Genomic DNA, 25704 nt, shown 5'->3' on the forward strand with positions numbered 1-25704 from the left:
AGGGGAACTGGGACTGAACAGAGAATATGTGATACAGCGGTTTACAAAAAGAAAAAAGCTTTGCCTTCAAAATTTTCTACAATGGATAGTTTATACTGATGCTTGTAATTTGGAGAAACCTTTGCAATTATATGTGAGATTTCCCTCTGTACATTGTTATAACAAGTATAATTTAGTCAGCTAAGAAATAACGCTCTTCATAGCAGTACATTCATGATGCTTGACAACCCTCAGCTAATTAACATCTACATCAAAGAAAGTTTCCCCCTCACCCTTCAGAAGAATACACATATAGGCTTGCCCTTTTTTTCTCATCATCTTCTTGAATGTTTTGGTAACTCTTCTCTTATTCATCCTTATGAACTCCATGTGTCAGGGCTTAAGGCTTTATCTGTGTAGTTAAACAGGATTTGATTTTACTTTTACTGCTAAATAAACATTAAACAAAACCTGGTGGAGCCCAACAAAGTAGGGAGTCACTTGACATTGTAGGGTTATATCTTTGACATAATTCTGAGGAAAACAAAAAAATGAACTTGCAAAAACATTTGATTTGGAGCCAGTTATATTTTATAGTGACTGTGGCTTTGCAAGTTACATTTGACACCTGTATATATGTCTTTATTTTAATTTAATTTTTTTTTTTTTTTTTTTTTTTTTTTTTTTTAAATTTTTTAAATAAAAAATCACTCATTCATGTATAGATGACACATGATCCTGATTTGAAACATTTGTACAGTGGTGAAAATAATAATGGGCAGTGGAGCCCCACCCACCCCCATCACCCTGTGTGACTCCCCAGTCGACACTGGAGTCCTTCTGCTTCCTGGGCACCATCATCATCCAGGACATCAGCTCCCTCACCAAGAAAGCCCAGCAGAGGATGTAATTCCTGCGGCAACTGAAGAAAATCAACCGGCCAAAGACAACGATGGTGCACTTCTACACTGCCATCATTGAGTCCATCTTCACCTCCTCCATCACCATCTGGTATGCTGCTGGCACTGCCAAGGACAAAGGCAGACTGCAGCGTAGCATTCACTCTGCCGAGAAGGTGATTGGCTGCAATCTACCTTCTCTCCAAGGCCAGCTGTGGCTTAGTGGTAGAGCGGGCTGTCCACTAATCAGAAGGTCAGTGGTTTGATCCCGGCTTACCACAGCCCCCATGTCGGGGGCTGAACCCCAAATTGCTCCCGAGGGCTGTACCTTTGGTGTGTAAGTGATTAGTGTGTGAATGTGATATGACTTTGAGTGGCTGAAAGACTAGAAAGGTGCTATACAAGTACAGCCCATTTAGCTTCTTTCCGTCTGCGTCTGGCCTCATCAACAAGGTCCGTGACCCCCACTGACACTGACTCTCATATCCACCCAACCCCCCACTTATAGTTCAGTATACTCATACTGTAAACTTTTGCACATTCCCATGTAAATATTTTGCATATCCCTGCACAAACTGTAATTTAAACAGTCATATTGACCAAATTATTTATTATTTTCTTATATATTTTTTATATTCTTTAATATCTTATTGTCAATTTTATGATTCTTGACCTGCAGTACTTGCTTTATATTTCTCATATTTCTACTATGCAAATTCCTTGTATGTGTGAATCTACCTGTTACATTTGTGTATGAAACATATAATATACAATCTGTAAAATATTTACCTCTCATACAGTGGAGAAAGATGCCATTTCTTGTATCAGTGATATGTCGTGAAGCCATCCAAAGTGTACTCAACAATGTTAACTTACAGATGATCATTCCTCTTTCATTAACAGACTCAAACATTAGCACTCCAAAAACTGATAAAATAAGGACAGTAGGTAACAATTTAAGTTAAGGAAAAAAGATGGCTGTCTATGGGATTTTTCTACATCCTGTGGAGATAAATGGATGCTGTGTGCTAAAGGTTTTATGAAACATTAAAATTAGTAAAATTTTACAAGAAGAAAATATAATAAGCACCACCACAACAATGAAAAATAACTGGTTGACGATATCATCAGTGAGTTCTCAGAAGCTAACACTTTCGAAGAGTGTAAGCAGATGTTCTGCATTTCTTGAATAGCACAAGTTGGATCAAGCTCAGTATTGTTAAAACAGAAGAAGGTAGCAGCCCTACTGAACTCAAGGTTTATGGAGAACACGACAGTTTGCCACAAGGGTTACAGTATAAACATAACTCCTTGATGCTCTCTAACAAGATCATGTTGTAGCCTCTGGAACCGTTTGAGGATCAGAGCAACAGTTGACTGTTAGTACAAATTATAATGAGATCTGATCCTACCTGTTTCACACTCTTTGGTATATTTATGCAGGACATATAGTACAAGGCAATACATGCATAGTTGTCTTATTGTGTTTAGTTTAGTTAATGCTCAGTGACTGATTCATGTCTGGCATCAATATTTTTGGCCTGCTTCTTTGTACAAGATAAAATCTGTGCTTGCAAATCTTTTCCAATACAACATGTTGAAAAAGAGATGAGCTGCAGCTGGGAGCATGAGCAGACAGGTGAGACTGACTCATTAAACACCAGTCTGTTTTTCTTCTCTGATGACAGACATTTTTTTTGTCATCATCCCAAGTGTATGTAGAGTATATGTACTCTTAAGATTTTTTGTCTTTCTAGACTTAATAGTCAAGCCTCTTAATGCTCCAAAAGTTCTTCACAGTAAGCTTAGGGAAGTTTGCCATGATAAACTCTGGCACGCTATGGAGTCACACATTGTGGAATGGAAAATATGGTGTCCTGCCATGGTGCATGATGCCAAATAGGCAACACCAGTGTGCATCTGACAGAGAAGGGATTAATTTTCTGTCAAAAGGCTCTGCTTTCTTCAAGATTACAAACATTACTTAAACAATATTTTTATAACAGCTTGTTCTCCAAAGTCTTGATAATCTAATAAAGAATGCCAGAATTTAACCATGAATTTAAAAAAAACATGTGCAATTTGACCCAGAGACATTGCATATTTGTGTTTCAGATGGCTGTCTAAATGAATTACCCTTAATTGTGATTTGAAAATATAAAGCTGGTGTCTGACTCACACTGTCTTTTTCTTTCCTTTTTTTCCTTTTAGTATTTTCTTAAAGAGAAAGCTCCTGGGTTTCCCCCTCTCTGATAGTGCACTTGCCTCCTTCATATCCAGGACTTGCTTCTGTGCCAGAAAGCACACACAACAGAGAACAAACCATGCAAACTCACACTGTGGAACTGTATTTCAAATTTTGTTACTCCTAGATTCTTGTTCTGCAGCACAACATCCTACATTGCGTAAAATTGTAATCTGTGTTTGGAGCTGCCAGGAGCTGCTCAGTGCCAGGATCAACAATTTATCTGATCTTTTGGTGTGCTGTATTTGAGTTTCCTCCTTCTGGCTCCCTAACAATCTATCATTAAAGTGAAACCACAGAATCGACTCCATTCTGTTATTCATCTCCATCACAACACTGGAGAGCGAGGTTTTGATGTAGGGTCTGTGAAAAATTATTGGGTGTCTGGGAAATGATTGAAAAGATCTAAAAGGCAGATTTAAATATGTGTAATTCAACTTGCACAAAGTTTACGAGTTCTTGACAAATGAAATGCTTTGGTTTACAGGGAACCTGAGGAGGAAGAACACATGCAGATGAATAAAGACCATAAAGACGTCCTTCTAAAATCCTCCATGTATTTTAAAATGCTATACTGTCAGATTGAAACCTTATGTATTTGTAAAAACACAAAGCAAACAATTCAAACCATTGTAACATCTTAAAATGCAGGCAAAACCAGATTTTTTTTTCAAGTTAAAATCTTAAAAACAGAAAATTGTTATGACATCAGCCAAGTTTAAAGTATTCAAAGAATGTGTCCTATGTGACTGTGTCTGCCCTGGTGCTGTTCTGGATTGGGTTGCACCAGCTTTTTCACCAATTTGTATGTAAAGTCTGTCCTTAGGTCTTAGCAACTACTAGCTAGTTTCAAACTGTTGGTTTACTAAATCAGGCTACACCATTAAAACTGCAGGAATGTCTTAGCTAGTAAAGACATAAGAAATTTGCTAGGAAACATTTGTCATTCCAATCAAAAGCAATTAACCAAGTAGCATCACAAGCTGTAGCATAACAGCTTTAGGAGTCCAAACAATAGGCTATATCAAACTTAACTACCAATTCTTTTGTAAATGTAGGTATAAGTTCGTTTCATTTATGTCTGCGTCCATGGAGAAATATATCTGTAATATACTGTTTGACTTGTTTGTCTGTATGTACAAAAGGTTTTAAACACAACTATCTGTAGATAAACCATGTTGATAGGACATTGATAGGGCAACATGACAAAATGTAATATTAATGGATTCGTCACTCCTATTATCTTTTGTCTTACTGATATTTTGGGGATAATCATGCTCTAAGTTTTGGAACTAGAGCTCCCATAATCTGGGCGCTTTGAGGGATGTAAACAGGAAGTACAATGTTGCCATGCAGTTAGTTACCTAGCTGTGGGCTACACCCTGAGCCCCGTTTTTTTTTTTTTTGTGCCTATATTTGTTTACATTTTGGCAAATTGGAACCATTAAAAGTATGCCGAATCAGCTATTATCAGTTCATGTTTTCAGTGTACCCATGGATATACAGACAACTATCATTGGCTTACTTTGATACTGCAGAAAACTTAAAAACACAATGATTCTCAGGCAAGTTCTGGAAGGAACGTCTTTTTTTCTGTGGTTTCTAAGCGGAGTAATAGACGTTTATTCACGATGGAGATATGATATCTTCGGAAAGTAAGTTACACTGAATCTCAAAAGGTGTGTATTAACGTTATGTCTGTGTGTACAGGTTTGACTGAGTTATAACTCCAAGCAGGAGTACAAATTATGAAGCAATTTGCGGCAATCGGGCGCTAAGGGTTTTTAAGTAGCCTACCTTAATTCCATGAGCTGTCACAGCTGCTGCTACTAACCATGTTGGTGAGCGGGTCAACCTGCATTTAAATTACCATTGTTTTTAGAACACCAGCAAGTTAGCTACTTGTCCCATTAACCCCATAGAGTATTTTTCTTCCTCCCTCTGCAACCCCCCCCCTCTGTCTTGGGGAGGATACCTCACAGTTTGAAAAGCTCTGCTTTAGCGTGGCCTAACTGAGGTTATTTTGGTCATTTTTGTTACATTTAGTTTAAAAACTTCCCAATTAAGTGTCGTGTCCGATGTGTTCACCATATATCCCATTACTTCTTTCACTCTTCACTGTAAATGGGTCATGTCTAAAGTTAGCTTTGTCAATTGGTTCAGTTAGCTATGCAACAGTCTCATAGCAGTTACTGGGTGGAAATATTTATCAGTTTATGTGGTGCAACCAGTTTTGATTTAGTGATGTGTAAATCTCCACTCAGTAAACACTTAAAAGGAGGTTAAGTTAACAGCTGGTGCAGTCTGCTCCTGGTGTGTGTATACTGAGATAACTGTCAAGCAAGAGTTTGGAATCTCACATCTGGCTTCAGTAAGAGTCTCATCATCTGTAGGTGTTGCTTTAACAGTGGAGGACAATTAAAAAGATGGATTGAATTAGGGTCTCTCTGGCTTTCATATCCAGCCTGAAACCTGGTGACGGTGGATGTGGAAAATAGAACAAAAAGAGGTGACTAAAGAAATTTCTCTGAACAGCAAAACTTGAGCACTAAATCACAATTTACTTCTCAGTTTTAGACCATATATTCTATCTTTTGTCTCACAAGGACTTGTTTTGTGAAAGATTATTCTGTTTGAAAGTCCTCAGATGACACATAATCGTAAATGGTCCAGCGTCAGATAAATCACCATGTTTTTGGTTAGAAGACAGTTTAAGGGAGCAAGTGGAGACCTTGTACAGGAGTAGTTTGAGAGCTTTCAGATTAGTGTGGTGTAGGTGTAAAGTCACCCTAAATACAGGGCTCAGGCCATAATTTGAACCATATATCTGACCACGTAACCATTATATGGCTAAGTGGTCAGTTTAGAAAGGCTAGCGTATTCTTGGTGTAAATATCTCCTCCCCTTTTGAGAACAAGCTATTCATGTGATACAATTGAATCAAAAATGTAACACCTTTAAAACCAAAGTAAGTGTAAACATATGGTAATAGGGGTTACCTGAGGTAAAACTGCTGTGAAGACATAAGGCAAAAGGTTGATATGTTTAGACGTGGTTATAGAGCACAAATAGTTACAGTCTGTACACTGATGACATCTGAAAGGGGATTCCAGGTGTGTACTTTTCTTTTTGCTAAATGCCTCTGTCTGTCAGTAAATGTGTTTGAGTGTTACACAAGGAATATTTTACACACTTTTGAAATGTGAATGTGGACCACGCATGTTACAGATAGTCTACAGTTAGTCTTCTTCTTTAACTTTATATCTTCCCAAGCTTTTTAACAATTTTACTAAATAAACAGCAGGATATGGAAGCTGCTCCTATTGACAATAATGTTTATGTTAATATTATTGTATGTTACAGACTGGACAATTATTGTCCAGACTATTGTCCATTGACTATTGTCTGTTTTGGAGATGCTCGAACTTTACGTTGACCGCTGAGCATCCACATTCAAACTCAATGTGGCACAGTATCAGATGTGGCCACAACCACAGTGCTGTTTGTTTACTGTGCTTAAAACCAACTTTTACTGGGCAGTTAATGGAAGTCTGCCCCCCACTGGAGCAGCCATGTGACAGTTTATAAAACACAGCTGCCATGTTTGGGCGTTCTTGAGACAACGGCAGCAAGAGGTGGTGTCTGAATCTCAGTGTGGCTCTAAAAAAAGTTTCTCCAAAATTGTTCTTCAATGTAGGTAGATGTACTACAGTAGCAATAAGTGTTCTGTGATTATGTCACATATTAGCTGCTTTTTCACAGATATGATGAATCACTATATGAAAATACAACAGTGACATCTCAGATTATACTTAATCAAAGGCTCCAAGAAAGGTTTGCATTAAGTGTTGGTTGGTTGGTTGATAAACTGTTAAAAGCTTCCTTTAAATTTTGTAATATATTAGAAGAGAGAAAGTACAGTGTTTCTCTTTGTGAGGTACAAAAGAACCAATTTGGGATCAAAATGTTGTACTTTCTCTAATGTAATAAAAAAAAGACACTTTGATGGGAGCATTTTACAGTATAGCAAGTTCTTGGGAGGCAGAAATTGCAGAGTTGCAGTTTTTTTGCACTCCACCTGGACAAGAAAGATATTTTGCTCACTGATCAGTTGGTTGATAAAACCAACTGATCCACTTGATGAAACACTTGATTAATCAAAAATAACTGTTTTTATTTAGAGTTTGGTATTGTTATTCTTTTCTTAAATTTGGCCTGTCCATGACAAAAGCTGGACCATCTTTCCAGAGGGTGATCATCACTTGTGTATCCATCATGTCTATAATTGCTGGTGCGCCTCAGTTGTCCATTGGGAGTCAAGGTTACTCATCCTCCAGCCTACTGTGTACCTGGCAAAGTAAATACAGCAACATCTTAATCTTTTGTTATACAAACAAGCAATTTTCTGTGTGTCAACTGATTTGTAATTTGATTAAACATTATTTAGGAATATGCACCATGGTCGTATATTGAGCACAATATAAATCAAGATAATTAAGGTTAACATAGATTTGACACAGGACCCCTTTATAAGATATGGCCAAAGGTCAGGTAACAATACAGGTAATGAATTTGGTGACTATCTCATTTTAACTGTAAAACGAAGAAATATAAAATGTGATTACTTTTTCCTAATATCTTTGATCATCAACTGGCCCACTGTGGAATCATGGGCAGATATAAGTTATTAGGAGGCCCCAGAGCAAGAATTTGATGTTGGTTAAGTCAAGTCAATTTTATTAATATAGCCCAAAATCACCAATTTTCTTTAAAGGGTTTTACAGTCTGTACAGCATACAACACCCTTATTTGATTAAATACAACCACGTGAGCACAATATCAACTAATATAATAAGGAGTTAAAACCAGATTTTTTGACACAGGGCCCCAATATTAGATAATATACAGTATTTTTGATATTGTACAGTAGTACATTCTCAAAGCAAATGTCCAATTAATCAAATACCAAAAACCAATTGATATGCAGTGAACCTTGGCCTTTTGGGGACCTCAGGCCAGTTACCTGCTTTTTTTTAAATAAATAAACTTAAATAATGAAGTTAGAAGTTAGTAATTTAATAAATGAAAAAAGGTTGGTAATCCAGCCACGCGTGGAATAGTGAAATACTATTCAACATTGTTGTTGAAACAACAACCTGGCTGGCTACATAAAATAAATAAATAAATGATTAAAATAACTTTTCAGTATACATCATCAAAATAATGTTCAGTATAGGATACTGGCTCAAACCTAATAGGCCTATGTGGAAGTATGGACAAAAGTGGCGCCCACCTATTGATACAACACAAGTTCATAATGATTCCCTGACTATCAGATCCAGCTCGGAGAGTCACAACTTTACACAACAAAGTCGTGTATATAATTAAATGCCATGCCTTTGTTCATATAAATCAGTTTGCTTTTCCCGCTCTGACCCTCTCCTCTGGAAATAGCGGACGAATTGTAGGCGTGAAACTTTCCCTAAACTTTTCCTCCCACCCACGGCCAAAAACAGGGCTGGCTCTAATTTATGGACTCCTCTGATTTGCCCGAGTCTCCTGTCCGCAGAGTGAGTGACAGCCTGGGGGAAAGCCTTTTTTTGTGTGTGTGTGTGTGTTGCCCCGTTGGACTTGAAGGGGCTTTACGTGACGACTGAAAGAGGAGGCAACACTTGTGAACGGAGGCGCAGCGCTGCAGGACAGTTCAGCAGAGCAGAGCGGAGAGGAGCTGTGCGGGAGAGACGGGCGCCCATCCGTCAAATAGCTGGAGGAACGCACACTAACAAACCCTTATGGCTGCTTGAGAAATAACGATACACCCCCCCTCCCCCTTTTTCTCTTTCTCTGGGACTTTTGGCTTTTTAGTATTGTCCTGACCAGAAGTTGTTGCAAATCTAATTAGTTGCTCCAAGTTGAAAAGTGAATCCACTTGCCGTGGACGTCTCTGGCGGTCATGGATACCCATATAAGATGGAAAGTTAAACGGAGGATAAGGGACGCCCAAATCACTTTAGCGGTGATTCTGCTTTTTGTCATATCGCAAACAAGTTCAGGTAAGATGCAGCTGTAAGATTTGTTGGATTCAGTTTGGAGCTGCGCTGCGCTGAAAAGTTTTTCTCCTTGGTTATAGTGGATCGCTGTGATGTCCGCCCCTCCTCCTAAACTCATCTTTGTGCCTTTATTGGTGCCTTAATGTATTCAGCTTGGTCTGCCCGAAACTATGGGATTTGTCAAAGTATCAAAAGACTGCGAGTTTTTGAGAAAAAGTGTTTTTTTGTTTTTGAGAAAGGCTGATATAGAAGTGACCACTTATTTTGTCTGTGATCTTGCTATGGAGGAGCTGGCAAAAGTTTTGCCACTGCAAAACCATCCAATAGCTGATAAATATGGATTTAGGCCTGAATATATAATCTTAATGGCAAAGTTGTGGCAAAGTTTATATGTATATAGTGAAAGGATATACTGTACAGTACGTCCCTGAATTGCAATAACATGTATTTATTACATGTCACTTTGACTATTTTGTTTAGCATTTTACAGACTTATTACTATGTTGTAATAGTAATGTTGCTGTGGTGCAGTTCAGGAAAGTTTAAAGAGGCTTTTCTATAGCTTTCTTTTTTTTAACTGATGAGAGGGATGAGCATAATTTTCATAAGAGGGAGGGGCTGTAGCTAGTCTGGGTGGAGTGGTAGGGTGGAGCTGCCTTAAGGACTCCGACATCAGGAGGCACAGTTTCTAAAGTACAGGGCCCATTGCTATGGCTCAGACCCCCATATATTCCCCTAATTGCATTCTACAAATTCTCCTCATGCTTGTTAGTAACAGTTATACAACGCAGAGTCTGAAAATATGAATATGAAAGTTTGGTATGTTGCTTAAATATCAGTTAAACTCACTCCATATGCTTGAAGGAAGAAGTGATTTTTATCATTAGACACTCTTGTGTGGCACTGTTGTGTCCCATGGGTCTTCAAAGGTCATGCAGTGCTGTGGCAGTGGGGCTGGGGTCTGGCCTTCATGTATTATTAGCACCTGAAGACTGCCTGGCATGGTTGGTGGTCTGCTGTCTGCTGTGAGGCTCTGACACAGGACTTTGAGGTGAACAGGTGGCTTCTTCTGCTGCTTCATGGACTTTTAGAAAGCGTCCAAGATAGTCCTGATGGTATAAATGTGATGTTGTGCCTGACCGAACCAGACGCTCAATTTAAAGTTCATTCCATTGTAGAATACTTGAAATGATTATAATAAAAAACAGATGCAGTTGTAGTGTTTTTTTTCCAAGCTCATATGGGCTATACTGTTATACCTTTTAAAGGAATTACTGCAGCCTGTTTATTTTCATGTTGCCTATAAACACTGGTTGTTAATTGAACACAACTTAGGTCACTGTATAATGGTTGGATCCAGATCTGGGTAATTTCTGATGACAGAGGAGTTGGACTTGAGTTTTGCTGGGTTGTTAGAGAGCATGGGACTGAATCCATTTTGATGCTGCAGGCTGGATTTAATCAGCTCTTAATACCGACAGAGAGCAATCAGAGTCTTGAAAGTTATCCTCAAGGATGCTGGTTTAATTCCTGAAACATGACACTTGACACGTGCCAAATGAGAAATACTTGATGACTTCGTGCTAACAACATGCCAACTACATGCAACTTTTATGTAAACTAATTATCTTGTTCTTCAAGTTTAAGATTTTTACTTGTATTCATCTTTTTTCTTATTTTAGTTAAGTTAAGCAGCAGTATTGGATTAAATTCAGTTTTTGTGTAATATTCACACTAATGTCGGATTATGGTAAAATATAACATTTTTGCATGTATCTTCCCCATCATCATAGACAAATGGCAATCACAGACAGCCAGTTTGTCAGCAGTAAAAGATTCATCTTGACCCAAACCAGATGACCTCTTAGCCTCAGGGAGGACCTGGATGTACATTCATCTGAAAAGTTGCAGAGGCCTGCCCAGACACACCATCACTGGTTATCTGGGACTTGTCAAGTCTATACACAGTATGCTTGCAAAAGAAATGCAATCTTATTTAATTATTCATTTCATAGTCATGAATAATGTTAAATTGAATATAATATCAATTATAGTTTATTATTATTTTATTTTATTATATTATTTGATTATATAGTAGGTATATTTCCTTAAATTGTGTGATTATTACATTCCACTGAAATCAAAACAAAAGAGTGATTGGGCAACTGTAATAACACACAATAGTAAACACAGTTCATAGAGTTGATGCCATATCTTTGCATTATATTAATGTTTGACAACTAATGTAATAATTTAATGATGTTTTGGTGGACTGTTGGGGTTCAATAACTAGTTCCACAATGGATCTGATTCCAAATACCCAGGAATCTGCTAAGCTCAGAGTCTTACAAATCTCTTATGAATTCATTTATATAATTTATAATTGTTTTTAATATAAATTAAGGTAGTCATTAGCATAATGAAAGCTACGCAAAACCTACCTTTAATTATTCAAATGTGAAATTTGAGTTTTAGTTTACAAAGCTGCATTAATTTTTTGCACCACCTGGAGGCAGCAGAATAAGCTGAAAACACAACACTGACATATTACTTTATAAAGTTGTTGTGGCAAACGTGTTAGCCGTTACCTATTTACACATCTAGCGGGCACAAAACAACATTAGCATTCATTTGGAGCTGTGTTTCTGCCCAATTGGCGAATATAAGTTTAATATTCACTTTCCTTTCATCTCTGTTTTAGTCTCCATTAACTCCTGAGGAAAATATTTGGGTCTTTAGCTTGCTAAATGTTACACTATGCTAACTAGCTAACTAGTTGCTAACTTTGTCTGTGCGCCATTTGGTGCTGGGCAGGTAGCATACAGTAGGTGTACCTGAGCTTTTTCACTTAAAACGCTGCCGACTCGTGCTGGAAACAGGGTTGATTAAAACGGTGACAGTGAACAAAAACAATAAAGTTGCAGGCTGTAAAACCAAAACGGTGAGCAGAAAGATGCTAAATGCTCCATAGAGCTGAGACAAATTGCAGTCGGGTGATAATTTTCTGTGAGTTTGTCACACGAGGGATCACTTTCACATTACACATAGTCATTTGGTAATATAAAAAATATTAGTGTAGCTTTAAGGTTGTAATGGTGCACTGAACCCCAAAATGATAAGGCTGCTCGTTAACCTGTAAAATGGTTAGCCTGTTAGCCTAAAATGTTATGATGGAATAGCATTTAATAAAATCATGAAATAGCATTTTAGCTACTGACTAACCTAATAGTAAAGAGAGAAAATATTGAGATATGCCTCTAGGCTCGCAGTATATTCCCAAAGTGTAGAAATACATTTTTATTTTTTTTGCACACTACAAAATAGTTAGAGGTCAACAGCAACCAGATGTCATAAAGGATCAGCACATTGAATGTAAGTCAAGCTTTATTAGAGAGAATGAGTGAAGTCATAGGCTGCAGTTCTTAAGGGAGGTAATCTTGCCTTGACATTAATGAGGAAGCCTTGCTTTAAACCCATGTGAAAAGTGGTAATAACAGAAGGCCTATAAGACATAGAGGTTAAGAATGAGAAGAGGGGTCAGAGTTCAGAGGTGAAGGTCAGGACTTTCGGATTGCCACTGCTGTCAGGTTTACAGTTTCACTGCCTGAAGAAAGGAATTCTTGCTGTTGAAGCTCCACTGTTCCCTGTTTCCGTAAATTCTCCTCTGCCTCTTGGAGGTAAAAGAGAAAGATAAGGAGTGTGTAGTAATATATTTTATGTCAGTGTTTAATGCTTTTTATGAATAGAATCTGCTTTTTGGAGTTTTTCTGGACCCTGTACTCCTAAACAATTCTAGAGATGCAGAATTTGAATTGAAACTGATTTAGGTAACAAAAGTGTTTTGTCTGTCTAGTTTCTAGCTAGTTAATGTTTTCAGATGTCTGACTAAATAACATTCAGTCAAATGTAATAGATACATTATAATGTAATGTAATACCCTGGACTCCTAGTGTGGGACTTTAGTTGTTTTGTAGTTTTATGATAAGCATACCTGCTGTAGACCAAATCTAGTTTCTTCTCCAAATGGTATCCTTTGTGTTTCTGCTGAGTTGCTTTTTCTACTTAGTTTCCTCAGTGGACTCTTTTCACATGTCTTAGAAAATCTGTTTTGACTCTTTTCACTATGGTTTGTTATCATTAATGAAGCAAAAGTTTTTTTGGATGATCTATATCAGTAACAAACATTCACAAAGGTCCAGAACCTACTTGTGCAGAGTACTTTAGTCATCAAAAATACTGAAATAACATTCTTTGAATACCTTACGTGCAAATGAAAACAGGGATGGATTTTGGCCAAAGTCACCTATGGCAATAGACGACAGTATTGAAAGGACCAGCAGATATGCTATATGGTCATTATTCGAGAATTATGCTATATATTAGGAGCTGATATTTGTTTTATCCTTATGTACATTTTAAAGGGATAAACAGAAGAAGGCCTCGCTGTTTCACAGAGCGTCTTCACATCTGGAATCGATAAGTTCCATTGTGCTGTCTGCTAAGCCCTCCAAAAAGCCAGAAAAAATGTCTTCCAGATGTTTTCTTCCCATTCGTGGTGGAACAGGGGACCATGAAAAAAATACTGTTGTATTTTTCAAAAGAAAATACACCATTATGTGCTGGTTTTAGAGAAAATTCCTAATTGAATAACATCTGCAGCCTTATAGCTGAGTTTGTAAAAATAATAGCAATGTGCCTTGAATTTCAGCCAGGTTTGCACATACACATCCAGGGTCATTAAAAGGTTCTTTTTGTTTAAGCGAGCCAACTTTATGACAGGGTTAAAGGTCGAATACAGCTGGTCTGCAGCTGTTTTTCATTTACAGTCTCTTTATATTTGGATAACTCCTCTTCTAAAGGAATTTATATGGATAAGTCAATTTAGCCTTTTTGTCACTGTGTATAAAGTTCTTCATGAGGCCAATTAGAAAAGCGCATAGAAGTGATTGACTCCATGCAGAATTTAACAAATTGCATAACTTCGGGTGTGCTTTATTTGTAAATTTTACAGGATGCTATAGAACTAAGGTCCTTTTCATTTTGTTAATGTCATACCCATTTATATGACTGAATGAAAGGACAAAGATACATTTTATTTTTCATTTAAAACGTTGAGCTCTGTCAAAATCAAACTAACACAGCTTGTTCAAGGTGAGAGGCAGACACAGATGTGCCTTAGCATTATCACCATGGCAGCCCAGAGGCCTTTAGTCACTCCCTCCCATTAGTAATCATCTTTCAGTCAGACATGTAACTGTGATTTTTCAGTCGGGCTTTGAGTGGGTGGTTTCTTAGTGGCAATCCTGAGGTTGTGTCCAACTCAATCAGATAAGTGGCAGTGAGAAAAAGTGGCTTCTTGTGTGTGCCTATTGCCATGGTGCAGAGGAAGGAATCTGAGTTAGTTAGTTAGCAGTGACCCTGCAATTGCATGTGCCACTTCAGCCTGTAAATGCAGGCTTTGTGGAAAGGACTCTATAAATCAGCTCTAATGCCTGATAACAACATGGGAGATCAAACAAAATATGCAGGACAAGTTTTTGACCCCATGTCAGAGTTTAGGAGATCCTTTGTGCAGCACAAGTAGTGCATTATTTGCCATATTCTGGACAGTATATTGGCTGTTCCTTTCCAGACTATTCAAGGGTCAAATAATTGTTGCTGCTCAATGGTGCTCTGTACTAATTAGACAGCATGCTTGATTTAAAGCCAGATACACATGGTTTTCTCTAAAGGTGTTGTGACCAAAGCTAGTATCTGCTAAAAACACATGGACAAAGATGGATCATTTCAGTTCCAAATTACAACTGAAAGGGACGATGTGTTCTCTACTCCTTGACAAAAAGGGAAAAAAATGGAGGCAGTGGCGTTTGAAATGTCAACACGAACACATCATTGATGTAAATGTTGGATGTGCTACCTCATGATGCAACTCCCACTCCTGTATTTGATTTTTAACAATATGCTTTGTTGCAGCGTGTAGTGCATGGCAGAGTGAAAAGTAAAGTATGGTCCAGGCTCACAAGCCGAGTATTCATTTCAGCTGGGAAACAGTGCTTTTCTCTGTAATGGGGTATTATAATCGTTCAGCATGGAAAGCAATGTATGACTCATCCTTTCCAACCCTATTCCCCCTTCCCCAGCCCAAGCTTAGCCACAGCCTGAGCAGTTAAATACTGAGAGTAAGCATTTCTTTCCTACTAGGGGAAATACAATGGTTTCTGGTCACTCCAGAAACTTCACTGTCGTCAAATGTATTCTATTTGTACTTTATTAGGTGATGAAATTAGTTAGAGCTGGAATGGAAAGGCAGCATTAAAGTTAGACACGTTTTTGCTTATTCAGCAGTATTTTGTAATTAAGCCTTGGGCTTAATTAATTTGGTTTTGTTGCAACAAGGGACCAAGCTAGAGTTTGACCGCAAACACTACACTAGTATGTGCTGAAGCAAGCTGAAGGAGATGTTTTAGACAAACAAAGACACCACTCAATACCAGCAGAAATAAGTGTTTTGAGCAACACAGTCTCCTAGAACTTACTTATAGCACTAATTTGCAACAGTAAAATGTTATGCCATCTGGATTACATTTTCTACCAACATAATGAGGAAACATTGTCAATAATGTATCTACCAAGTCACACAATGTTGACACTACACATATCAGTAAAATGTAACATTTTTGTTGTCTCTGCAATATCGGAGCAGTTGAAGCGTGATAAAACTTAACTTATGGTTATCTTTACACACTCACAGCACTTGGATAAGTTTATGGAAAGACTGTGTGGTGTTGGTTACATATTGGGAAAAAGTCAACAATGACTGGAAGCACGAGACACAACGTGCTTACTGTATTATCATGTAACCGAAACCACAATCTTTCCCTAACCTTAGCCAAAATGCTATTGTTACGTAAACCTAACCACACGCGGTGTCAAAATCCTGCATGAAAAACCAAAAAAACGTTGCCAGGGAGCATAATCCAGGCAGTAACTACGATTCCTCATGAAACGTGATTGGCAAAACAAAGTTAGTTGCATATAGTTAGTAGTAACTATCAGGGTCCGAAATTAACACTTGCCAAGCGCCAAATGTGGGTAGATTTTCCGTCACTTTCCGCCTGTCTGCTGCTTCAACCCGGTACAACGTCAAAGTGTGTAATACACACGGCGGTCCACTGTGGCAGTGTCAGGTTTTCAACACGTTTTCATTCTGCTAGAATGAAAGTTAGCAATAATAAATATGCAACGTCCGGTTAGACTTTCAAAATAAAGCAAAGAAACATTTCAGGTGACCATCGCAGTTTGGTTAGGTTTTTGGCACCAAAACTACTCGGTTAGGAAAAGATCATGGTTTGGGTTATAATAACTACTTAAAACTACTTAACTACCTTAAAACTATTGAAACATTGACCATTGGTTTCACACGGAAACAAACCCCGGTCTCCTGCGTGAAAGTCCTTTGTTTGTCCCATTACTTTTATGTTTGATCCTTATGTACATTTAATAGCAAATACTTCAGTAGAATCTTGAGATCAGGATTTCTTGAGTTGTATTCAGCCCTGAATTGATTAACCGTTGATCAATATATTAAAATAATTTTTCTTCAAATTTTACTCTGCCCTCTTCTTTAAGTTCGTATTCAACATAATACTTTATTATCTCAATGGAATGTACTGAAACAAATGTACATGTGACACAAAAAGGCAAATTATTATTTTGGCCGGTAAAAAATATGCTTGGCCGGTGGATTTTTTTCATCTACTAGTCCCCTTGGCCGGTGAATCAAAAAGTTAATTTCGGACACTGGTGACTATAGTAATTACGATAAGTTAGTAGTAATTTCTAGGAGACAGGATTGGTTTGTCAACTCTTCTCTTGAAAAATGTTTTGTTTTTTTAATTATACAAAATTATTTCACTTAACCCGGGACATGAAGTCGGGAGCCAATTTTGATTCATAGTTGATGACTCAGGTGAAGTAGCCTACTGTCAGTCAGGCAGTTTACTCTCTCACAGTGACTTCTGTTCACCCACAGGGTTGATGTTGCTCAAGACAGTGGTTGAGGTGTCAGTAGGAGATGACAGTTGCAGTGACTTGGCTTTCACTGCAACTCAGGCAGATTATTTGGCACTGCAGACGGCAAGCTTTCCTTACCCCAGGCTGCAATTACAGTGTGTGTGTTATCACTATCACAACAATGATTGATAACCTAAATGTTCAGTTTGTTTGATCATTTTCATGTTTCGTCACTCTTTCCACACCACACTGAAACTGTGCCATTACTTTTTTTTTTTAACTCCCATCCGCTCTCTGTGATTTCCTTTCCCTTTAGACATTGTTGACATGATTGCTTGTGCATCGTGACATGGCAGCTTTAAATGTATTACTTACATTAACTACAGTAAGTTGTCAGTATTCAGTGATGCCCTTCTAATGAAACATTTGTCTAGAAGCATTACTGGATTTTAATTGGGAATTTCGATGCTTTCACTTGCACATAAAATATCCTTTTTTTTTTAATCTACTCTTGTTGCTATATATTGCGGTCCATATATTGATTATGTGGACTTGGTAAAAACATTTCTTTGCAAATGTTTATGGGTCATTGAGTTCACTAATGATGATGAAACTCTTCCTTTGTGAGAAAACATTACATATTTGGGTTGATTCCCATCATTAGCTAAGAGGCACAGCACCTCAGGAAGTGTTGAAAAATGTGCCACTTAGATTTGATAGGCCTTAGTGGTGCGTCAGTGCTGGATAGTCCTTAACAAAGGGAAAAGCTTCACTATTGTGCAGGATTTCATATTTATTAGATTCAGTTTCATTGTTTTGTGTCAGTGTGTTGGTGCTGGAATAATGGTTATCTGTGAGACTGGGTGAGAGGAAATGGTTCTGTAATTTCAGTGCTGCAGGGCCCTCTTTTATCATGCATTTCTCAGCAGTCAGCCATTAAAACCATATCTGCTGTGGGAGAGACAGAATGAGGAAAAGGCTACAATTCAGGAAAAGATAAAATAGGCAGAGGGAAATAAATTTGCTAATGGAGGTAAAAAAATGAAGCTGGTGCAAAAGGAGACAAAACTACTGAGGGTGGAATAAGAAGAAGGAGAGATAAAAAGACAGAGACAACAGGCATCACACATATGCCTCAAAAGTACCATTCCTGTAGTTTCTTGCTATAAAATAAGCATTCAGAGGTGCACCAAGGAATCTTAACTCAGTTTTTCCATCTTAGTCTGTGGTGGACGGCAGACGGTGATTTATCTTCACTGCTGTGAGCTGCAGCATGGAGACAGTGAAGTAAACCATCTGGTATTCCCCCTGTTAAAGCAATAAGAGTGAGGCTAAAGCACTGAGCCTCAGAGTACACAAGAGAAGTTCTGGTCAGAAAAACTCTGTTCTCTGGATCATCTTTCAGGTCTCTGTGCTTGTATTTTTGTGTGGGAGTCAGTATGTCTGTGGGTGTCGGGGTGAATATGGAAGAATATGTCTGAAGATTCTGGGTGGATTTCTATGCATGTATTTCTCTGACTGCTTGTCATTTCTTGTTTTCTAAATTCATCTTGTTCAATGTTTTCTGTGCGATTAGAGGCTAGGGTTAATCTTTGAGTATCTTGTGGTGAACGTCAGAATGAGTTGATCATGACCAGGGGAATGAAGGCATTAGGTGTATAAGCAAAAAGATCTCACTCTTCTCATTCCCTCCTCAGCTGCTTTTATGTGTGCAGCTCTCAGCCCAGGTCACTGGGTCAGTCTCCTGAAAAGTCTGGATTAAAGCTGGCTGATAAAATGAAACTGATACTGGCATGTGAGGTCATTTACAGACTTATTTTTGCTCATGCCAGTGTAAACACTGTTCTTTGAGCCACTGATAACATGATGATTGCTTTTGCTAATGCTAATACTATAGCATTGAAGTTGGAACTTTTGCTGAACTGCACCTACTGTGGCTACGAGTGTTAATAGACAAGCAAAAGTAGACATGAGTTGTGAAGTCAATGACTCATTACTGTCATTTACATAGTTACCAGGCCAAGTAAGGCTTTAGCAACAAAACCCATGTGTGCATTGAATTGAGCATGCTTGCGTGTGCTTAATTGATTATAAATTCAACTTTTCATTTTTAAGAGAAAGAATGTGTTAATTCTTTTAAAAGTTACATTATCTTTACAATAACTCCTCTCATTGAATCATATTCTCCGGGAGCCTTGATTGCATATAAATATTAGTATTTTTGAACTTTTTTTCACTTTATTGTCAGTTTATCATTATTAACATAAATGTATATTTTTCTCAATTATTATTACAATTAATATTTGGTCATATCACCCAGCCATGGGAGGATTTTACTGTAGCTGTTTACTGAAATATAACATAAACAGCCACTAGCATGTCACATTCACATTTGTACGCCATTCTAGCTGTGATCTTGTCTTCAAAATTGTGTATGTGTGAGTACAGTATGTTGTACATACACCTTAGTTTGAGCCTCACTGCAAAGCTTACATGTAGCGGAGCAGTGATTGCCAAGAAATCTCTCTTGACAGTAGTTTGGTAGGTTTAATTAAGCTGAGGTGCAGGTGTGTGTGATTGCCTGCCATCTTGCTAACTGACATCCCATTCAGGTTTGTGCTGGCATTAGTTCACTCATGTGTTGCATGTCTGCAGCAGTGCGTGTTCTCTCACAGGATGTCCATGCAGTGTATGTAATGCGTTCAATCTAGCAAGCGTAATGCCTGCAGTATGATTGCCAGGTCTGGTCACATGAAACCCAGAAGCAACAACTTAAGGTCAATGTTGATGGAAGTGTGTCTTAGGTTTTTTTGTTATCATATTCTTGGACCTGATATCTTGATGCGTTTCACGCTGTGTTTTTATAGCAGAGGTGGGCTGCCTCACCTGAAACAATGACAACTTTCGCAAACTTAACAAAAGTTAATAGACTTTTATGAGATAAAACATTAACCTTTAAGAGAAAAAGATTAAAAGTGCTGTTTCACACCACAAATGCCATATATTTCATGAGTGTTAGTATTGATTAGGCCTTGTGTCAGGATCCAGTTGGCTTACCATCTCAGCTAAACAATTTCTTGAGGGAAACCCTTCTATTTTTTTTTTTTTAGACTTTAAAGCGAGCCTTTGTAACCTTTGCCGAACAGCGGCTACTGTGGCCACAATTGGAAAACATGGGATAATGATAAATGCTTAGCCTAAATGAAGTGTAACAGTAGTACATGTAGAGAAGAGTCAGTTACACAGTAACACCTATCCAAAATTTCTAACAAAACCATAGCTAACATTACCCAGCATAAGGTACTGGTTATGCTAGACCAAGTAAGGCTGTAGCTGCAAAACACCTGAGTGTATTGAATTGAGCAATAATGCATTTTATTGCCTATGAATTCCACTATTACTTAGAGGAAGAATGAAGTTCTTCTTTTAAAAGTTACGTAGTCTTGCTTTAAGTAATTAAAGTCAGAGCCTTATTTGTAGCCTGTTGTACAGTGAGGCTCCAACTTCACAACAGTTGGCTTCAGTTAAAGTTTTATAACATAATCAGGTGAAATAAAAAAAGCTCTTACACCCTCCCTGTCTGTGATGCGCTCTAGGGGGGGGAAGTCTCTCATTGGGCATTCTTGTTTTTAGCTGTGCTGGTTTCCAAGAGAGGCAGGGTCCTCTTTATGGCTGCAAATTACTCCTTGTCCTCAGCGCCAGGTCAAGCATGTGCCTGGAGAGTTAGGCCTCACTTCAGGAAGGGCTGGAGGAGGAAGATAGGGGGCAGGGAAAGAGGGAAGAATGTTAATCCCCCCCCCCCCATGAAAAGTCCTAATTCACTGGTCCGGCACCCCTCCTTCTGTCAAATGAAATGGTGCCGTCTGGAGTCACTAAGTGTTGTTACAAAATGTGCGTGTGTGTATGTATGTGTGCATTTGTTGAAATCAAGGGTAGATGATAGGTTAGGGGAATGGGATCCACCACAATCTTGGCACTGAGCTCCGGAGCAGGATTATGAATCTGGCACTCAAGCTACTGTTCAGAGAAAGAGAGAAAAATGGTAGAAAGAAAGTGTAGTGAAGTAGGAAGGGGAAGATATTTGCAAAACACATCATACCAACTTTTCTCTGTAATAGTCGGCTGTAATGTAGTAAGTTTCACCACACATTTAAAAATAATTCACACTTAAACTGTATACTTTTATGAATTCATTATCCTTTACTATGTTGCAACCTCATCCAACCCATGTCTGACAAACAAACCCATAAAAGGCTGAAAACAAAGTTAACCGCTCCTCTTTTAGCACATCACATCAAAGATACAGCACTTTGCTTACTAATTTGTACATTACACTTACAAGTTTCCACTGTGCACATGGCCTGGGAAGACCTAACTGTGGGAGTAGAAGTGGATACTTTACACCCCATCCATCTACGAGCTTATTTTTCAGAAACATTGAACATGCGGGCTTCATAGCAAGAAACATGTTTGAGCTGTGTAGAGTTTGAGTAAGACAAGCTGGACTTTGCAGTTTTCATCAACTAAGGAAAGATGAATTAATCCTTTGTGAATCCTTTGAGTTGTTAACCACAATCCTCTTTTTACATGTTATGTCCTTGGTTGCACTGTCTTGTAATTGTGGTGTAAATGCATTCACTTGTGGACAGCAGAGGCCCTGAGGCTGATCAGAGCATTACAGACATCCGTAATAGTTTCCCAGTGTATTGATGGAGGCAATGTACTGTATGGATAACATGAGAGGCAAAGGAAAGATGTTTTTATTTACACATGAAAAAGCTTCCAAAGAGCGCTAAGGCTTAAAGGATGCACTGTATTTATAGTATAGCTTTTTTGTGTCATGCTCCATTGCATGAAAGTAGGTAAAGCAGCAGAAGAAGCACAGCAGGCTGGCGAAGAGCAAATGTACACACAACCGTGTCATATAAACAGTTTCTGTGTATGTGCGGAGAACCTGGCTCTTGAATGTGAGGGGCTGTGGTCAGGGGGAAAAGTATTTTTAGCATCTAGTGCCAGAGGTGTTGGTCTCTTGAGGGATCTTTCATGTTAAGTGGGTAAACATCTCAGCTTAACAAGGTGGGACTGAGACCCATACCTGTGGCTTAGGATGTGGTCAGGAGGACAGCTTCCTCTGCAAGGTCGACTGCCGGTGACAGAAATCCATGAATGAAGGTGTGTAAGAATACGTCAAAGAGGGAGGGAAATAGATTGGTTAGATTAGTTTGGTGTGTGGACAGAGATATTTTATGCTATCCTTTCACCTAGCTGCTAATTGGCCCTCTCCACCTGGCTGACCTCCAGGTGACCCAGCAGAGGCCCTGTGGCCGCTTTTAGATCCATCAAGGGATCTAAAACCTTGGATGAAAAAAGTAATGTAAGGAAAAAGGAAATTGGGAAATGGAAATGAGAAAGTGGAACAGTTTGTATAACAGACTGATTGATGGAAGGAAAGAGTGGTTAACGGGTATGGAATGAGGGGCATCCTGATGACAATTGTTTCCTTCCCAAAAAGCTGCTGATTTTCATGGGATTACTTTGTGTCAGTGCGGATTAGCAAAAGCAACACCTCTCAGCAGGGGTCATGACACAGTTAGCATCGACTGGATGCTCCTTACAGACTTCCCCCTTTTTCTTCTTTCCCTGTGGCGCTGAGCTGGCTGTTATTATGATGTTGTTATTGTTACTATGACAGCCATATTGTTATAATGCACTGTGAGTTTAGGCTACTGTTGCCTAAAGGAACTTCTTCAAATCTTTTATCACTGTTTGTGTGTTGTCATCTGTAAACTAATAAAATGTCTGTGGCTTGTTGGAAACATCTGATCAAGGATGGAGGTAGTTTGCCATTAGCAGCTGCTGGTGTTTATCTCTTAGTGTTTAGACACTCTGGTGTGAAGACAGACTTTACAAATAAGTTTATAAACAAGAACAGCATTATGAGCACCTTTCCGCACAGAGTGACACTGACAATCATAGCTATATATAGCTAATATGTATTGCCATATTGACAGGATGGATCTTGAAGTACCTTATCACCTATACGAGTATTACAGGGAGGGAAATTATTTTTTTTATTTTGATTGTATGAGGTAAGATGTGAAGTAAGTGTTTGTACCTGTCACCACCAGAGTCTCTAGCAGCAGGGTGCATGCAAGGTTGTGTCCATATAAGGAAATGGGGAGACTGTGTGTGGTAGGAAAAGGCTACTTGAAGATGGATCAAGAGGAGATGGAAAAGGAAGGCTATGGCTGGTTGGTTATAACAGTCATAGAATCGCAGATTAACTCATTAACATGAAAGTGATCAACCGTTATCAGATCTTAATACTGTACCTTGGGTTTAATCTGACATGTAAGCTCCATCATTTAGACAGTGGTCGCTGTATTTAACCATAGCAGAGTTAGATTATTTCCATGCCTTTTATGGACTCCTTCTGAGCAATCGCCAGTGATCGATTCATTTATCTCCCAAGGGATACTGTGCTGGTGCTGTTGGATGTTGGAAGGTTAGAGGCAGTTAACTGTAGTGTCAAAGCACTGACTGTTGTGGCTTTTACATGGAACATTTGTGGCTGTCTGAGAAAAGGGCAAAAACTGTCAGCTTTGCCTTTGGTCAACCATGGTCCTTGTTAAAAACAGTATTAAATGAAAATCCTTTATGTGTCAGTTTATGTGTCATTTACTTCTCTTATATTAGTGGCTAGCTCCCTGTGTCTGTCTCACTGAAGCTGATTTTGAATTTAAGGAAGCTCTAGCAGGATTTTTCACTTGTTGAAATCCTGTATGAAGTTTGTCTGATAAATGCAAAATTTCTAAAGTTCTAGACTTTTTTCTGAACAATGCCTTGCATATTTTTCTGAAGAGTTACACAGGTATTGATGAAAAATGCAGGGCTATACTATTCTGAAACATAAAGGGATTGTATTCTAATAATATAATACTGTACTGTATCTGTCAGCCAGCACCGGCCAACTAGACCAAATTATAAACAGGAGCTATAAACTTTTAGCTTGTCTACAGTAAAAATTCAAAGGTTAGTATGTTTATTATTTGATATTTTTTACTTGTTTACTTTTTGTTGCCATGTTAGATCCATGCATAAAACATTTTCAGTGCTAAAATGTAGATGCTGTAATTAAGCAGATGTAAAATCATTATGCTTTCCTGGGTGCTTATTAGTTCTACGCCCCCAAAATGTTTCAAACCCTTCATTTCAGAATTATTTTGTCGGATTGATGGTGAATAATCATTTGAACACATTATCCCATCTTTCCCCTGAATCAGAGTCCCTGTGCTTTAATGCTGTATCTTCTGGCACCATGCTGACACCTTTACTCATCTTTTCAGAAGATTATTGTAGGCATTCAGGCCCCTGAACGCCTCAGTTGCTAAGCGACCAGTGTAACAACATCTCTCATGATCTCCCATGTATACACCAATGAGTGATAACGACGTAGAACACAGCTTTTGATTAATGACAGATCAATCAGTTCATTTGTAACAGAACTACGTTTCCCATCACTTTGACATTCTGACATATTATTACACTGTTGCAGCGCGCTCTGAGACAAGTTCATTAAATGAACCTCTGTCATCATGGTGAATGATAGACTTCTTCTGGCTACTTGGTGAGTTTCTGTCTGTCTCTTCATTATGAGTTGATGACAGACAAAGCTGTCTTTTTGTTTAGACCCTTCACCTGCTTAGAGGCTCTCTCATCTTGTGGTATGCACTCAGGAATATGAATGTAGATCTTTTTGACATGCGTAAATGCTGGACTAGGTGGGCTTTGAAACAGATGGGCATGGTGCTTGGATTTATATATTTCTCTCAGACGAGCTGCTATTACAGATCTGTGTGCCTCTGCCTAATATATACTCCAAAGCAGTGTTATCTTCTGCAGGATTCCACATTCATGTTTGTAGAAATACAATTACAGAGTTTGGGATTGGATAATAGGCTTCCTCCAAGACAGGAAGAGTGGGCTGGCTTAGGAGAGAGATAGAAAGGGTCAGATGAGATGAGAACATCCTGATAGGAAATCACTACACACCAAATTTATCTGACTCAAATCCTACATTTTCTCCTCGAAATGGTCTGCACAGACTTGTTCCAGATTGTTCTGTGTATATTTGTCTGTATAAACACGTATAAACTGTTATAAATGTGTGTATGTCTTATTTAATTTGTTGAGTAATCGAAAAAAGTTACTCCATGATTGATGTCTGTGTTGCAAACTGATGTTTTTGTGATTGTGTTTTGTATTTGTTGTCAGGCAATTGGTTTGTAAATCAAAGACCTTTAAGACTGTTTTAAGATTCTTGGTCTTGAAAACTCTCAGTATGCTTTTAGTCAGGTCTTTGTGTTAATGATAATAAGATAATGTAGGCAACATGCAATCACTTTACTGACGAGGAGGATGTTTTTTTCAGCTGATGAGGAGGATGTTTTTTTCCCCACAATAACTGTACAGCTGTGGACGAACACATGCAGCCAAAGTGTTCTTAAATGGAGACCTC

General features: G+C 38.4%; 1 protein-coding gene across 3 annotated transcripts in view; it reads left to right on the plus strand.

The window, feature by feature from the left end:
- Positions 1-4547: 4547 nt before the first annotated feature.
- The window catches only part of col5a1 (procollagen, type V, alpha 1), an 81270-nt gene continuing 60113 nt past the window's right edge, over positions 4548-25704 (plus strand). For 2 of the 3 annotated variants that reach the window (XM_044175423.1, XM_044175424.1), the window contains exon 1: positions 8761-9176. In XM_044175423.1, coding sequence (XP_044031358.1) covers positions 9077-9176 — 100 coding nt within the window. In that variant the 5' untranslated portion in view covers positions 8761-9076. Of the gene's footprint in view, positions 4779-8760; positions 9177-25704 lie in introns of those variants that run through there. The other variant, XM_044175425.1, reaches the window with a different exon arrangement.

This window comes from Siniperca chuatsi, linkage group LG18 (assembly GCF_020085105.1).
Source record: "Siniperca chuatsi isolate FFG_IHB_CAS linkage group LG18, ASM2008510v1, whole genome shotgun sequence".
Classification (NCBI taxonomy): domain Eukaryota; kingdom Metazoa; phylum Chordata; class Actinopteri; order Centrarchiformes; family Sinipercidae; genus Siniperca; species Siniperca chuatsi.